General features: G+C 50.2%; 1 protein-coding gene across 1 annotated transcript in view; it reads left to right on the top strand.

Moving 5' to 3' along the window:
* LOC119965864 (scaffold attachment factor B2-like) overlaps window positions 1-4,457 on the top strand; it is a gene marked incomplete at its 3' end in the record, with an annotated part of 13,135 nt that extends 8,678 nt beyond the window's left edge. Inside the window, exons 2-4 of the mRNA XM_038796842.1 lie at window positions 10-149; window positions 1,214-1,281; window positions 4,398-4,457. Coding sequence (XP_038652770.1) covers window positions 10-149; window positions 1,214-1,281; window positions 4,398-4,457 — 268 coding nt within the window. The remainder of the gene's footprint in view (window positions 1-9; window positions 150-1,213; window positions 1,282-4,397) is intronic.
* Between the last annotated feature and the right edge of the window lie 11,646 nt (window positions 4,458-16,103).

Genomic DNA, 16,103 nt, shown 5'->3' with positions numbered 1-16,103 from the left:
AATCTTCAGAGTGAAAGAATCTTCGGAGAGAGAATCATCTAAGAGAGAGAATCTTCTTAGAGAGAGTGTCTTCAGAGAGAGAAAATCTTCAGAGAGAGCGAATCTTCAGAGAGAGAATCTTCAGCGAGAGAGTATCTTCAGAGAGAGAGAATCTTCAGAAAGAGAGAATCTTCAGAGAGAATCTTCAGAGAGAGAGAATCTTCAGAGAGAGAATCTTCAGAGAGAGAATCTTCAGCGAGAGAATATCTTCAGAGAGAGAGAATCTTCAGAGAGAGAGAATCTTCAGAGAGAGAGAATCTTCAGAGAGAATCTTCACAGAGAGAGAATCTTCAGAGAGAATCTTCAGAGAGAATCTTCAGAAAGAGAGAATCTTCACAGAGAGAATCTACAGAGAGAGAATCTTCAGAGAAAATCTTCAGAGAGAGAGAATATTCAGAGAGAGAATCTTCTGAGAGAGTCTTCAGCGAGAGAATCTTCAGAGAGAGAATCTTCAGAGAGAATCTTCAGCGAGAGAATCTTCAGAGAGAGAATCTTCAGAGAGAATCTTCAGAGAGTGAGAATCTTCAAAGAGAGAACCTTAAGAGAGAATCTTCTAGCGGGAGAAAACCTTCAGAGAGAGAATCTTCGGTGCGAGAGATTCTTCAGAGAGAGAGAATATTCAGAGAAAATCTTCAGAGAGAATCTACAGAGAGAATCTTCAGCGAGAGAGAACCTTCAGAGAGAGTATCTTCAGAGAGAGAGAATCTTCAGAGAAAATCTTCAGAGAGAGAGTATCTTCAGAGAGAATCTTCAGAGTGAGCGAACCTTCGGAGATAATCTTCAGAGAGAGAGACTCTTCAGAGAGAATCTTCAGAGTGAGAGATTCTTCAGAGAGAGAGAATCTTCAGAGAGAATCTTCAGAGAGAGAGAACCGTCAGAGAGAATCTTCTAGAGGGAGAAAATCTTCAGAGAGAGAATCTTCAGAGAGAATATTCAGAGAGAGAGTATCTTCAGAGAGAATCTTCAGAGAGAGCGAATCTTCAGAGACAATCTTCAGAGAGAGTATATTCAGAGAGAGAATCTTCAGAGATAATCTTCAGAGAGAGTATATTCAGAGAGAGAATCTTCCGAGAGAATCTTCAGAGAGAATCTTCCGAGAGAGAATCTTCAGAGAGAGAGAATCTTCAGGGAGGAATCGCCAGAGAGATAATCTTCAGAGAGAGAATCTTCACAGAGAGAGGATCTTCAGAGAGAGAGAATCTTCAGAGAGAGAATCTTCAGAAAGAGAATCTTCAGAGAGAGCGAATCTTCAGAGAGAGAATCTTCAGAGAGTGAATCTTCAGAGAGTATCTTCAGAGAGAGAGAGAATCTTCAGAGAGAGAGAATCTTCAGAGAGAGAATCTTCAGAGAGAATATTCAGAGAGAGAGTATCTTCAGAGAGAATCTTCAGAGAGAGCGAATCTTCAGAGATAATCTTCAGAGAGAGTATATTCAGAGAGAGAATCTTCAGAGAGAATCTTCAGAGAGAATCTTCCGAGAGAGAATCTTCAGAGAGAGAGAATCTTCAGAGAGAGAATCTTCGGAGGGAGAGAATCTCCAGAGAGAGAATCTTCAGAGAGAGAGAATCTTCAGAGAGAGAATCTTCAGAGAGAATCTTCAGAGAGAGAGAATATTCAGAGAGAGAATGTTCAGAGAGAATCTTCAGCGAGAATCTTCAGAGAGAGAATATTCAGAGAGAATCTTCAGAGAGAGTGTATCTTCAGAGAAAATCTTCAGAGAGAGAATCTTCAGAGAGAGAGAGAATCTTCAGAGTGAGAGAATCTTCAGAGAGAGAGACTCTTCAGAGAGAATCTTCAGAGAGAGTGAGAATCTTCAGAGAGTGAGGATCTTCAGAGAGTGAGAGAATCTTCAAAGAGAGAGAATCTTCAAAGAGAGAGAATCTTCAGAGAGAGAGAATCTTCAGAGAGAGAGAATCTTCAGAGAGAATCTTCAGAGAGAGAGAATCTTCAGAGAGAATCTTCAGAGAGAGAGAGAGAACTGTCAGAGAGAATCTTCTAGAGAGAAAATCTTCAGAGAGAGAATCTTCAGAATCTTCAGAGAGAGTGTATCTTCAGAGAGAGAATCTTCAGAGAGAGAGAATCTTCAGAGAGAGAATCTTCAGAGAGAGCGAATCTTCAGGGAGAGAATCATCCGAGAGAGAGAATCTTCAGACAGGGAATCTTCAGAGAGAGAGAATCATCAGAGAGAGAATCTTCAGAGAGAGAATCTTCAGAGAAAGAATCTTCAGAGAGAGAATCTTCAGAGAGAATATTCATAGAGAGATTCTTCAGAGAGAGAGAATCTTCAGAGAGAGAATCTTCAGAGAGAATCTTCAGAGAGAGAAAATCTTCAGAGAGAGAATCTTCAGAGAGAGAGAATCTTCAGAGAGTATCTTCAGAGAGAGAGAATCTTCCGAGAGAGAATCTTCCGAGAGAGAAACTTCAGAGAGAGAATCTTCAGAGAGAGAATCTTCAGAGAGGGAGTATCTTCACAGAGAGAATCTTCAGAGAGAGAGAATCTTCAGAGAGAGAGAATCTTCAGAGAGAGAATCTTCAGAGAGAATCTTCAGAGAGAGAGAATCTTCAGAGAGAGAATCATCAGAGAGAGAGAACCTTCAGAGAGAGAATCTACAGAGAGAGAATCTTCAGAGTGAGAGAATCTTCAGAGAGAGAATCTTCAGAGAGAGAATCTTCAGAGGGAGAGAATCTTCTAGAGAGAGAGAATATTCAGAGAGAGAATGTTCAGAGAGAATCTTCAGCTAGAATCTTCAGAGAGAGAATATTCAGAGAGAATCTTCAGAGAGAGAATCTTCAGAGAGAGTGTATCTTCAGAGAGAGAATGTTCAGAGAGAATCTCCAGAGAGCGAATCTTCAGAGAAAATCTTCAGAGAGAGCGAATCTTCAGAGAGAATCTTCAGAGAGAGAATCTTCAGAGACAGAGAATCTTCAGAGAGAATCTTCAGAGAGAGAGAATCTTCAGAGAGAATCTTCAGAGAGAGAGAGAACCGTCAGAGAGAATCTTCTATAGGGAGAAAATCTTCAGAGAGAGAATCTTCAGAATCTTCAGAGAGAGAATCTTCAGAGAGAGAGAATCTTCAGAGAGAGCGAATCTTCAGAGATAATCTTCAGAGAGAGTATATTCAGAGGGAATATCTTCAGAGAGAGAGAATCTTCAGAGAGAATCTTCCGAGAGAGAATCATCAGAGAGAGAATCTTCTGAGAGAGAGAATCTTCCGAGAGAGAGTATCTTCAGAGAGAGAATCTTCAGAGATAATCTTCAGATAGAGAATCTTCAGAGAGAGAAAATCTTCAGAGAGAGAATCTTCAGAGAGAGAAAACCTTCAGAGAGAGATTCTTCAGAGAGAGAATCTTCAGAGAGAGAATCTTCAGAGAGAGAATCTTCAGAGAGAGAGAATCTACAGAGAGAGAATCTTCAGAGAGAGAGAATCTTCAGAGAGAGAATCTTCAGAGAGAATCTTCAGAGAGAGAGAATCTTCAGAGAGAGAGAATCTTCAGAGAGAGAATCTTCAGAGAGTATCTTCAGAGAGAGAGAATCTTCAGAGAGAGAATCTTCAGAGAGAGAGAGAACTTCAGATTGAGAGAATCTTCAGAGAGAGAATCTTCAGAGAGAATCTTCAGAGTGAAAGAATCTTCGGAGAGAGAATCATCTAAGAGAGAGAATCTTCTTAGAGAGAGTGTCTTCAGAGAGAGAAAATCTTCAGAGAGAGCGAATCTTCAGAGAGAGAATCTTCAGCGAGAGAGTATCTTCAGAGAGAGAGAATCTTCAGAAAGAGAGAATCTTCACAGAGAATCTTCACAGAGAATCTTCAGAGTGAGAGAATCTTCAGAGAGAGAGAATCTTCAGAGAGAATCTTCACAGAGAGAGAATCTTCAGAGAGAATCTTCAGAAAGAGAGAATCTTCAGAAAGAGAGAATCTTCACAAAGAGAATCTTCAGAGAGAGAATCTTCAGAGAAAATCTTCAGAGAGAGAGAATATTCAGAGAGAGAATCTTCTGAGAGAGTCTTCAGCGAGAGAATCTTCAGAGAGAGAATCTTCAGAGAGAATCTTCAGCGAGAGAATCTTCAGAGAGAGAATCTTCAGAGAGAATCTTCAGAGAGAGAGAATCTTCAAAGAGAGAACCTTAAGAGAGAATCTTCTAGCGGGAGAAAACCTTCAGAGAGTGAATCTTCGGTGCGAGAGATTCTTCAGAGAGAGAGAATATTCAGAGAAAATCTTCAGAGAGAATCTACAGAGAGAATCTTCAGCGAGAGAGAACCTTCAGAGAGAGTATCTTCAGAGAGAGAGAGAATCTTCAGAGAAAATCTTCAGAGAGAGAGTATCTTCAGAGAGAATCTTCAGAGTGAGCGAACCTTCGGAGATAATCTTCAGAGAGAGAGACTCTTCAGAGAGAATCTTCAGAGTGAGAGATTCTTCAGAGAGAGAGAATCTTCAGAGCGAATCTTCAGAGAGAGAGAACCGTCAGAGAGAATCTTCTAGAGGGAGAAAATCTTCAGAGAGAGAATCTTCAGAGAGAATATTCAGAGAGAGAGTATCTTCAGAGAGAATCTTCAGAGAGAGCGAATCTTCAGAGATAATCTTCAGAGAGAGTATATTCAGAGAGCGAATCTTCAGAGAGAATCTTCAGAGAGAATCTTCCGAGAGAGAATCTTCAGAGAGAGAGAATCTTCAGGGAGAGAATCTTCCGAGAGAGAGAATCTTCAGACAGGGAATCTTCAGAGAGAGAGAATCATCAGAGAGAGAATCACCAGAGAGAGAATCTTCAGAGAGAGAGAATCTTCATCGAGAGAATCTTCACAGAGAGAGAATCTTCAGGGAGAGAATCTTCAGAGAGAGAGAATCTTCAGAGAGAGAATCTTCAGAGAGAGAGAATCTTCAGAGAGAGAGAATCTTCAGAGAGAGAATCTTCAGAGAGTATCTTCAGGGAGAGAGAATCTTCAGAGAGAGAATCTTCAGAGAGATAGAGAATCTTTAGGGAGAGAATCTTCAGATTGAGAATCTTCAGAAAGAGAATCTTCAGAGAGAATCTTCAGAGAGAGAGAATCTTCAGAGAGAGAATCTTCCGAGAGAGAATCTTCAGAGAGAGAATCTTCAGAGACAATCTTCAGAGAGTATCTTCAGAGAGAGAGAATCTTCCGAGAGAGAATCTTCCGAGAGAGAATCTTCAGAGAGAGAATCTTCAGAGAGAGAATCTTCAGAGAGAGAGAATCTTCAGAGAGAGAATCTTCAGATAGTATCTTCAGAGAGAGAGAATCTTCTGAGAGAGAATCTTCAGAGAGAGAATGATCAGAGAGAGAATCTTCAGAGAGAGAGAATCTTCAGAGAGAGAATCTTCAGAGAGACAGAATCTTCAGAGAGAGAATCTTCAGAGAGAATCTTCAGAGAGAGAAAATCTTCAGAGAGAGAATCTTCAGAGAGAGAGAATCTTCAGAGAGAGAATCTTCAGAGAGAGAGAATCTTCAGAGAGAGAATCTTCAGAGAGAGAGAATCTTCAGAGAGAGAATCTTCAGAGAGAGAGAATCTTCAGAGAGAGAATCTTCAGAGAGAGAATCTTCAGAGAGAGAGTCTTCAGTGAGGGTATCTTCAGAGAGGAGAGTATCCCATTGAAAATTCGAGAACCATCATTACAAAAAGCGGTGAGAATGTGGAACTTGTGTCCACAGTCAGTGGTTGGCGTAAATAATCAAGGTAAATATACATAGGTTTTTGAAGAATAATGGAATAAAGAGTTATGATGTTTGGGTGAGATAGTGGAGCTGAGTCCACAAAAGATCAGCTATGATCTCACTGAGTGGCAGAGCAGGCCCAAGGGGCCAGATGGCCGTCTCCTGCTCCTCGTTCTTATGTTATATAAACACGGGGAATGTGAGTGGGCATGAGTAAGAATGGATTAGAAGTTACAAGGATAGATCGAGATGAGGAAAGTGTGTGTGGAGGGGGGCTAGAGTGGAGTGACCCTGGAATGTTTTATGCTGAGGGAGACCAGAGGCCTCCTCCAATTGCCTAAACCACCCGTGACCTTTGAAGAAAGACTATTTGAATATTCAGCTGCTCAATCCAATGTGTGCTGTGCATTGATTGTGAATGGAGCACTACTGCACTCTCACCAGTAGTGCGGTCTGCCGCTACCTCTCCATGGAGTGGGGGCTGAAGAAGGTGGTTTGATTGAAGCTAATTCTTCCTGTATAGCAGAACCCTGAAAGTTCAGCAATGCAAAACACGCAACTCTCAGCAGAATCTTGGACCTAAAACTTTCAATATCCGGTTTGAGATTCTGCCAAAGCTTCTTGGAGTTTCACATGGCAGATAGAGAGCAAAAGCTGGGGGAAAATCAAACCGCCCTCCCTCGCAGTTTCCTGCTGTCATTTCCTGAGTTTTTTTTCCACGATTTAATTAAACGCATACCAGACGGGTGCGGTCAAAGCTTTATTCAGACTCCGCAGACTGAAGCTTCAGCTGAGTTAATGAGAATTCTGGCGACTTGCTCTCCACCGTTCCTCATTATCTGGGTTACGTTTTTCAAGGTGAGGTTGGATCTACCTTGCGTCCCAGGATTGCCAAAGAGAGAGGAAATACTGATATCAGGGCTGGTCACATCCCAGCCAAGAGGGGAAGCAACCGGAGGAAGCTGTGGAGAACCATCTTGGGATCGCTCTTGTCTTCACTGTGCCTGTTTCAATAGCAGCATCGCGACCCACTGGGTAAGTGAAGCTCACTTTCATTACTGATGGTGTGAGGCTGTGTCTGATTTTTAAAAAGAAGCAGCCCTTTCCTGGCAAGTGAAGAACAAGAATCATGTATTTTCAAAGTGGATCTTCTGCACGACCGCAGGATTATCGAAAGCTTAACACAGGGAATAGGCCCCACTGAGAGGACAGAATCCAACATCAACCAGAAGTCTTTCCAGAATGTTGTTAAGGCCAGGTTTCATTTAACAAAAGCCCATTACTTCCTGGGCCAATTGCTATCTCACAGTTAAGTGTGCTCGGAAGAGGCAGTGAGGAAGGCAGAGAGACAGGGAGGTGAGGGCTGGGCTTTTTCATACCTTGCTCGAGGTAGACATTTTTGCTGACTCAGCCCGTGCCAGTGGTTGGGAGGCTACAGGCTCCAGATATATAGAATATATCTTTTAAAAGTGCCAGGGAAGAAAAGTTCTTTTTGAAAGCTCTGTTAATGTATTAATAAATCTTGGCAGGTAAATGGGGGCTCTGCGCATAAAATCTCCTCAAAGCATTAACGAATTTGACCGGGATGAAGGCAGTCACCAGGGACATCCGACATTCTCACTGAATGTGCATTTGCGTTTTCCTCTGCATGTATCCCACTCCTTCTTTGGGAAGGGTTCCACTCTTTCCTGGGAGCTTAATGTTTTATTCATTTGAATATGGAAAGTGAGAGAGATCTGGGCGTGCAGGTCCACAGATCTTTGAAAGTGGCAACACAAGTGGACATGGTAGTCAAGAAACCAAATGGAATGCTTGCCTCAGGGGGCTGGTTTAGCACAGTGGGCTAAACAGCTGGCTTGTAACGCAGAACAAGGCAGCAGCGCGGGTTCAATTCCCGTACCAGGCTTCCCCGACAATCGCCGGAATGTGGCGACTAGGGGCTTTTCACAGCAACTTCACTGAGGCCTACTTGTGATAATGAGCGATTATTATTATTATTCATTGGACGGGGCATCGAGTAGAAAAACTGGCAAGTCATGCTGCAGTTGTATAGAACCTTGGTAAGGCCGCACTTGGAATATTGCGCACAATTCTGGTCGCCACACTACCAGAAGGATGTGGAGGCTTTGGAGGGGGTGCAGAGGAGGTTTACCAGGATGTTGCCTAGTATGGAGGGTGTTAGCTATGTGGAGAGGCTGAATAGACTCAGGGTGATTTCATTAGAATGGTTGAGGGGCGACCTGATAGAAGTCTACAAGATTATGAGGGGCATGGATAGAGTGGATGGGCAGGCACTCTTTCCCAGGGTGGAGGGGTCAGTCACCAGGGGGCATAGGTTTAAGGTCCGTGGGGCAAAGTTTAGAGGAGATGTGCGAGGCAGGGTTTTTACACAGAGGGTGGTGAGTGCCTGGACCGCGTTGCCAGGGGAGGTTGTGGAAGCAGATACATTAACGGCGTTCAAAAGGCATATTGACAAATACATGGATAGGATGGGTATAGAGGGATACGGCACAAGGAAGCGCTGAGGGTTTTGGCCAAGGTTGGTATCATGGCCGGTACAGGTTTGGAGGGCCGAAGGGCCTGTTCCTGTGCTGTATTGTTCTTTGTTCTTTGGATGAGCATTGCTGCAAGGAGAGCATGTATTGCCATCTTTAATATCCCTCGAGTATCTGACTTTGTTCCAGAATCTCCTATTTCCCTCTCCTTCGCTCCGTTAATGTGAGGTTCACTTCATCCTCCAGACATAGAATTAACATAGAATTTACAGTGCAGAAGGAGGCCATTCAGCCCATCGAGTTTGCACCGGCTCTTGGAAAGAGCACCCTACTTAAACCCACGCCTCCACCCTAACCCAGTAACCTGGTAACTCAGTAACCTCACACAACCTTTTTTGGGCCCTAAGGGCAATTTAGCCTGGCCAATCCACCTAACCTGCACATCTTTGGACTGTGGGAGGAAACCGGAGCTCCCGGAGGAAACCCACGCACACACGGGGAGGTCGTGCAGACTCCGCACAGACAGTGACCCAATCCGGGAATCGAACATGAGACCCTGGAGCAGTGGGGCAACTGTCCACTGTGCTACCATGCTGCCCAAAGTCAACTTGTCCTTCGTTTTAATTTGCCTGACAGAATCACTGAAACCCTCATTGTGTCTTTGTAAGTGGCGGATTTGAAAACTCCTGTATCCTGTATTCCCAAACGCTGTTCCCTGATTCCTAACCCACCCCCGAACCATCCCTGTAAACCACCCACTCCCAGCCCAGCAACATTTCCATTTTAAAAATCCCAAACTCATGTCCAAATAGCTCATTTTCGATAACATTTCACCAGATGTTGCTGACGTGTTTCTCCGCCAGAAGCTGCCAGATCTGTTTTTCATTCTATTGTCTCTTTGGGAGAGGTGTATAATTTTCTGTGAATGCGTTCCTGTGGAGATGGACTGAACTGCTATTTAAAGGGGGGTTGTTATTGCGATCCAGATCGCAGTGGTGGCTGCACAGTGACATTTCGAGACGTCAGAGCCCGATTTATTGAAGAGTGAAGATAACTGAGGATGAGCAGGGAGCAGCTGCCTTCACCCGGAAAGGGTTAAAGATGTTCAGCTGTTTCCATTATGAAGCTGATTTGCCCAATAACATGTTTACAAGGATGAATGAGCCTCTGTTGCATTTCCCTGCTCCTAATCTCATCCCAGCGGATATTACATTATATTATTTTCCTCTTAATAGTTCCTGGAGCAGATCACACTGCACCTTCATTTAGCACAGCTCACAGCCCGGCTCAGTTACTCCACAGATAATAATCACTGCTGTCAATACACACACCACAGAGAGCAGAGTGAGGGTCTACATCAGACCCCCCCCCCCAACACAAACATCAGGGGGAGGGTCTACATCACCCCCCCCCTCCCCAACACAAACATCAGGGGGAGGGTCTACATCACCCCCCCCCCCCCCCCCGCCCTCCAACACAAACATCAGGGGGAGGGTCTACATCAACCCCCCCTCACTTCAAACAGCAGAGTGAGGGTCTACATCACACCCCCCCCCAACACAAACATCAGGAGGAGGGTCTACATCACCCCCCCCCCCAACACAAACATCAGGGGGAGGGTCTCCATCAGCCCCCCTCACTGAAAACAGCAGAGTGTGGGTGTACACCCCCCCCCCTCACTGCAAACAGCAGAGTGAGGGTCTACACCCCCACCCCCCACTGCAAACAGCAGAGTGAGGGTCTACCCCCCCCCTCACTGCAAACAGCAGAGTGAGGGTCTACACCCCCCCCCCTCACTGCAATCAGCAGAGTGAGGGTCTACACCCCCCTCTTGCAAACAGCAGAGTGAGGGTCTACAACACCCTCTTGCAAACAGCAGAGTGAGGGTCTACCCCCCCCCCTCACTGCAAACAGCAGAGTGAGGGTCTACACCCCCACCCCCCACTGCAAACAGCAGAGTGAGGGTCGACCCCCCCCTCACTGCAAACAGCAGAGTGAGGGTCTACACCCCCCCCCCATCACTGCAATCAGCAGAGTGAGGGTCTACACACCCCCCCTCACTGCAAACAGCAGAGTGAGGGTCTACACCCCCCTCTTGCAAACAGCAGAGTGAGGGTCTACAACACCCTCTTGCAAACAGCAGAGTGAGGGTCTACACCCCACCTCTTGAAAACAGCAGAGTGACGGTCTACACCCCCCCCCCCTCACTGCAAACAGCAGAGTGAGGGTCTGCACCCCCCCCTCACTGCAAACTGCAGAGTGAGGGTCTACACCCCTCCCCCTCACTGCAAACAGCAGAGTGAGGGTCTACACCCCCCCTCACTGCAAACAGCAGAGTGAGGGCCTACACCCCCCCCTCACTGCAAACAGCAGAGTGAGGGTCTATACCCCCCCCCTCACTGCAAACAGCAGAGTGAGGGTCTACCCCTCCCCCCACTGCAAACAGCAGAGTGAGGGTCTACACCACCCCCCCCTCACTGCAAACAGCAGAGTGAGGGTCTACACCCCCCCCCCCCACTGCAAACAGCAGAGTGAGGGTCTACACCCCCCCCCCCTCACTGCAAACAGCAGAGTGAGGGTCTACCCTCCTCCCCTCACTGCAAACAGCAGAGTGAGGGTCTACACAACCCCCCCCTCACTGCAAACAGCAGAGTGAGGGTCTACACCCCCCCCCCTCACTGCAAACAGCAGAGTGAGGGTCTACCCTCCTCCCCTCACTGCAAACAGCAGAGTGAGGGTCTACACCCCCCCCCCCTCACTGCAAACAGCAGAGTGAGGGTCTACCCCCCCCTCACTGCAAACAGCAGAGTGAGGGTCTACACCCCCCCCCCCCCAACTGCAAAAAGCAGAGTGAGGGTCTACACTCCCCCCCTCACTGCAAACAGCAGAGTGAGGGTCTAAACCTCCCCCACTGCAAACAGCAGAGTGAGGGTCTACACCCCCCCCCCCTCACTGCAAATAGCAGAGTGAGGGTCTACACCCCCCCCCCTCACTGCAAATAGCAGAGTGAGGGTCTACACCCCCCCCCTCACTGCAAACTGCAGAGTGAGGGTCTACACCCCCCCCTCACTGCAAATAGCAGAGTGAGGGTCTACACTCCCCCCCCTCGCTGCAAACAGCAGAGTGAGGGTCTACACCCCCCCCCCCCCCACTGCAAACAGCAGAGTGAGGGTCTACACTCCCCCCCTCACTGCAAACAGCAGAGTGAGGGTCTACACCCCCCCCCCTCCCACTGCAAACAGCAGAGTGAGGGTCTACACCCCCCCCCTCAATGCAAACAGCAGAGTGAGGGTCTACACCCCCCCCCCTCACTGCAAACAGCAGAGTGAGGGTCTACACCCCCCCCCCTCACTGCAAACAGCAGAGTGAGGGTCTACACCCCCCCTCACTGCAAACAGCAGAGTGAGGGTCTACACCCCCCCTCACTGCAAATAGCAGAGTGAGGGTCTACACCCCCCCTCACTGCAAATAGCAGAGTGAGGGTCTACACCCCCCCCCCCCCTCACTGCAAACTGCAGAGTGAGGGTCTTCCCCCCCCCGCCCCTCACTGCAAATAGCAGAGTGAGGGTCTACACCCCCCCCCCTCACTGCAAACAGCAGAGTGAGGGTCTACACCCCCCCCCACAGCAAATAGCAGAGTGAAGGTCTACACTCCCCCCCCTCACAGCAAATAGCAGAGTGAGGGTCTACACCCCCCCCCCCCCTCACTGCAAACAGCAGAGTGAGGGCCTACACTCCCCCCCTCACTGCAAACAGCAGAGTGAGGGTCTACACCCCCCCCCCTCACAGCAAATAGCAGAGTGAGGGTCTACACCCCCCTCCCTCACTGCAAACAGCAGAGTGAGGGTCTACACCCCCCCCCCCCACTGCAAACAGCAGAGTGAGGGTCTACACTCCCCCCCCCTCACTGCAAACAGCAGAGTGAGGGTCTACACCCCCCCACTGCAAACAGCAGAGTGAGGGTCTACACCCCCCCCTCACTGCAAACAGCAGAGTGAGGGTCTCCTCCCCCTCACTGCAAACAGCAGAGTGAGGGTCTACACCCCCCCCTCACTGCAAACAGCAGAGTGACGGTCTACACTCCCCCCCCCCTCACTGCAAACAGCAGAGTGAGGGTCTACACTCCCCCCCCCTCCCTCACTGCAAACAGCAGAGTGAGGGTCTACACCCCCCCCCCCCCCACTGCAAACAGCAGAGTGAGGGTCTACACTCCCCCCCTCACTGCAAACAGCAGAGTGAGGGTCTACACCCCCCTCACTGCAAACAGCAGAGTGAGGGTCTACACCCCCCCCCTCACTGCAAACAGCAGAGTGAGGGTCTACCCCCCCCCCCCTCACTGCAAACAGCAGAGTGAGGGTCTACCCTCCTCCCCTCACTGCAAACAGCAGAGTGAGGGTCTACACCCCCCCCCCTCACTGCAAACAGCAGAGTGAGGGTCTACACCCCCCCCCTCACTGCAAACAGCAGAGTGAGGGTCTACACCCCCCCCCTCACTGCAAACAGCAGAGTGAGGGTCTACACCCCCCCCCCCTCACTGCAAACAGCAGAGTGAGGGTCTACACTCCCCCCCTCACTGCAAACAGCAGAGTGAGGGTCTACACCCCTCCCCCTCACTGCAAACAGCAGAGTGAGGGTCTACACCCCCCCCCCCACTGCAAACAGCAGAGTGAGGGTCTACACCCCCCCCCCCTCACTGCAAACAGCAGAGTGAGGGTCTACCCCCCTCCCCCTCACTGCAAACAGCAGAGTGAGGGTCTACACCCCCCACTCACTGCAAACAGCAGAGTGAGGGTCTACACCCCCCCGACCCACTGCAAACAGCAGAGTGTGGGTCTACACTCCCCCCCCTCACTGCAAACAGCAGAGTGAGGGTCTACACCCCCCCTCACTGCAAACAGCAGAGTGAGGGTCTACACCCCCCCCCCCTCACTGCAAACAGCAGAGTGAGGGTCTACACCCCCCCCCCCTCACTGCAAACAGCTGAGTGAGGGTCTACACCCCCCCCCTCACTGCAAACAGCTGAGTGAGGGTCTACACCCCCCCCCCTCACTGCAAACAGCAGAGTGAGGGTCTACACTCCCCCCCCCTCACTGCAAACAGCAGAGTGAGGGTCTACACCCCCCACCCCTCACTGCAAACAGCAGAGTGAGGGTCTCCCCCCCTCACTGCAAAGAGCAGAGTGAGGGTCTACACCCCCCCCCCTCACTGCAAACAGCAGAGTGAGGGTCTACACCCCCCCCCCTCACTGCAAATAGCAGAGTGAGGGTCTACACCCCCCCCTCACTGCAAACAGCAGAGTGACTGTGTACCCCCCCCCCCCCCCCACAGCAAACAGCAGAGTGACGGTGTACCCCCCCCCCCCCCCCTCACAGCAAATAGCAGAGTGAGGGTCTACACAAACTCCTCTTTATCACAGAGGGGTGCAGGGCGCAATGACAGAGGTCAGGGGCTGGGATTGGGGATGGGACTGGGACCCATCCACGAATTGAGGGGGGGGGGGGGTGGATACCTTTACCCATTGAGTCTGTTCTTCTTTCACCTCGTCAATCAGGGTTGATCTGGAATCCAACCCCATATCCCTCTCTCTTGTCGAACAGAGATCCCCCCCACCCCCCCAGCTTTATTCTCAGTATGTAACTCAATGGGAACACAGTCCCATAGTGAAGACTTTAGCCGCCTCTTTCCCTCCGCTCGCAGCACAGATACACACTGCGAACAAACATCACCCGGGATAGATAGTGGGTCTCCACAGGGAACGCACGACCGAGGCTGCACATAGCCCTGTCTCCCACACTGAGGAGCTCCACTCGCCAGTGACACTGCCAGGGTGGCTCCGGCCGTGCCAGGGTGTCGCCGGCAGTGCCCGGGTAGCACCGGCAGTGCGAGGGTGGCACCGGCAGTGCCCGGGTAGCACCGGCAGTGCGAGGGTGGCACCGGCAGTGCGAGGGTGGCACCGGCAGTGCCAGGGTGGCGCCGGCAGTGCCAGGGTGGCTCCGGCAGTGCCAGGGTGGCACCGGCAGTGCCAGGGTGGCTCCGGCAGTGCCAGGGTGTCGCCGGCAGTGCCAGGGTGGTGCCGGCAGTGCCAGGGTGTCGCCGGCAGTGCCAGGGTGGCGCCGGCAGTGCCAGGGTGGCGTCCGCAGTGCCCGGGTGTCGCCAGCAGTGCCAGGGTGTCGCCGGCAGTGCCAGGGTGGCTCCGGCAGTGCCAGGGTGTCGCCGGCAGTGCCAGGGTGGTGCCGGCAGTGCCAGGGTGTCGCCGGCAGTGCCAGGGTGGTGCCGGCAGTGCCAGGGTGTCGCCGGCAGTGCCAGGGTGTCGCCGGCAGTGCCAGGGTGGCGCCGGCAGTGCCAGGGTGGCGCCCGCAGTGCCAGGGTGGCGTCTGCAGTGCCCGGGTGTCGCCAGCAGTGCCAGGGTGTCGCCCGCAGTGCCAGGGTGGCACCGGCAGTGCCAGGGTGGTGCCCGCAGTGCCAGGGTTTCACCGGCAGTGCCAGGGTGGTGCCACCCTTCCCAGAGGGCAGCCACCTGATGGGGGGGCCTCCGATCCCCTGGGAGACCCCCACAAGTGCCGTTCCTTCTGTTTCGGGTTTGTGGAGACCATCACTGAACGGTACTCGCCCGAGGTCTCCGGAGATCCCAACACCTCGGGAATCTGCACATTAAAGTGATTGATTGATTGATTGATTGATTGATTGATTGATTGATTGATTGTCAAGTATTTTGAAATTCCCTCCAATCCCCAGCTGCCTCTCTCTAATATGCAGATTTCCCACAAAGTGATGCCGCCCACAATGGGCGGGATTCGCATCGTCTCCCGGGATAACTCAGTGCAGTTTGGCCGTTCAATCGCGCCTGTCACATGACAAAGTGTTTCCTGGTTTCCGCCCGGAATACCCTCACTCCCAGTTTCACATTTTGCAGCAGATTCAGGATCCTGACTGTGGTAAAGTTTCCATCAAACCGTTGGATTATCTCCATCAGGTCATCCCTCAAACTTCTCAACTCAAGGGATACAAACTTTGTTTTTTTATATTTTATTACTGAGATGAGGAGGAATTTCTTCAGCCAGAGGGTGGTGAATCTGTGGAACTCTTTGCCGCAGAAGGCTGTGGCGGCCAAATCACTGAGTGTCTTTGGGACAGAGATAGATAGGATCTTGATTAATAAGGGGATCGGGGGGTATGGGGAGAAGGCAGGAGAATGGGGATGACTGTTACCATGCCACCCAGCTTTGACCCCGTCACAGTGAAGGAACGGATTGAGTCAGGATGTTGTGGGGCTTGGAGGGAATTTCCAGGTGTTGCTGTTCCCAGTCACCCGGCTTAATAAAAACCAGAACCTGCCGTCCCATCTCCGGAGGAGATATCGGAGGTGAGCGATCTGGTTGCCATGACCATCCAGCCGATCACAGAGGAGCATGGACAGGACACAGGGGACCCAGATAGTTGAACCCGGGTCTCAGGGTGGGGGTTGGGGAGGGGAGAGGGGGGAGGAGGGTATTCCAGCCTCATGTGGTCTGGAGACCCCCACACAGGGGACAGGACAAGTGCAGTGAGAATGAAACCCCCCCATGCTCAGGTGGTACAGTGAGGCCAGAAAGGAAGCAGTGTCTGGAGGGTCAAGGTGCAGTGTGGGGGCCTGGCTGTCAGGGTATCTGGGAGGCTGTCTGGCCAATTGGGAGGCTCATTTACTGGGGGAATGAAGTGGCCTCTGAGGAGGAAGTTGACATTTTAATTTTGGTCTTCACACGTATCAGATGTTCCTCTCCTGTCCCAAGAGAGACCTGCAGCCTAATCAGCTCCTTGACCCTTCCTTAATCAGTCAATTATGCCAATTTAGTCAACATCACAATGCATGAGTGTGCGATTGATTGGCTCCCAATTTTAACCCTGTAATCGCAATTTGGTTTGATG

Source organism: Scyliorhinus canicula, chromosome 1 (genome assembly GCF_902713615.1).
Source record: "Scyliorhinus canicula chromosome 1, sScyCan1.1, whole genome shotgun sequence".
Lineage (NCBI taxonomy): Eukaryota > Metazoa > Chordata > Chondrichthyes > Carcharhiniformes > Scyliorhinidae > Scyliorhinus > Scyliorhinus canicula.
The sequence above is the reverse complement of the archived record's forward strand: the minus strand, read 5'-3'. Positions and strand labels throughout refer to the sequence as shown.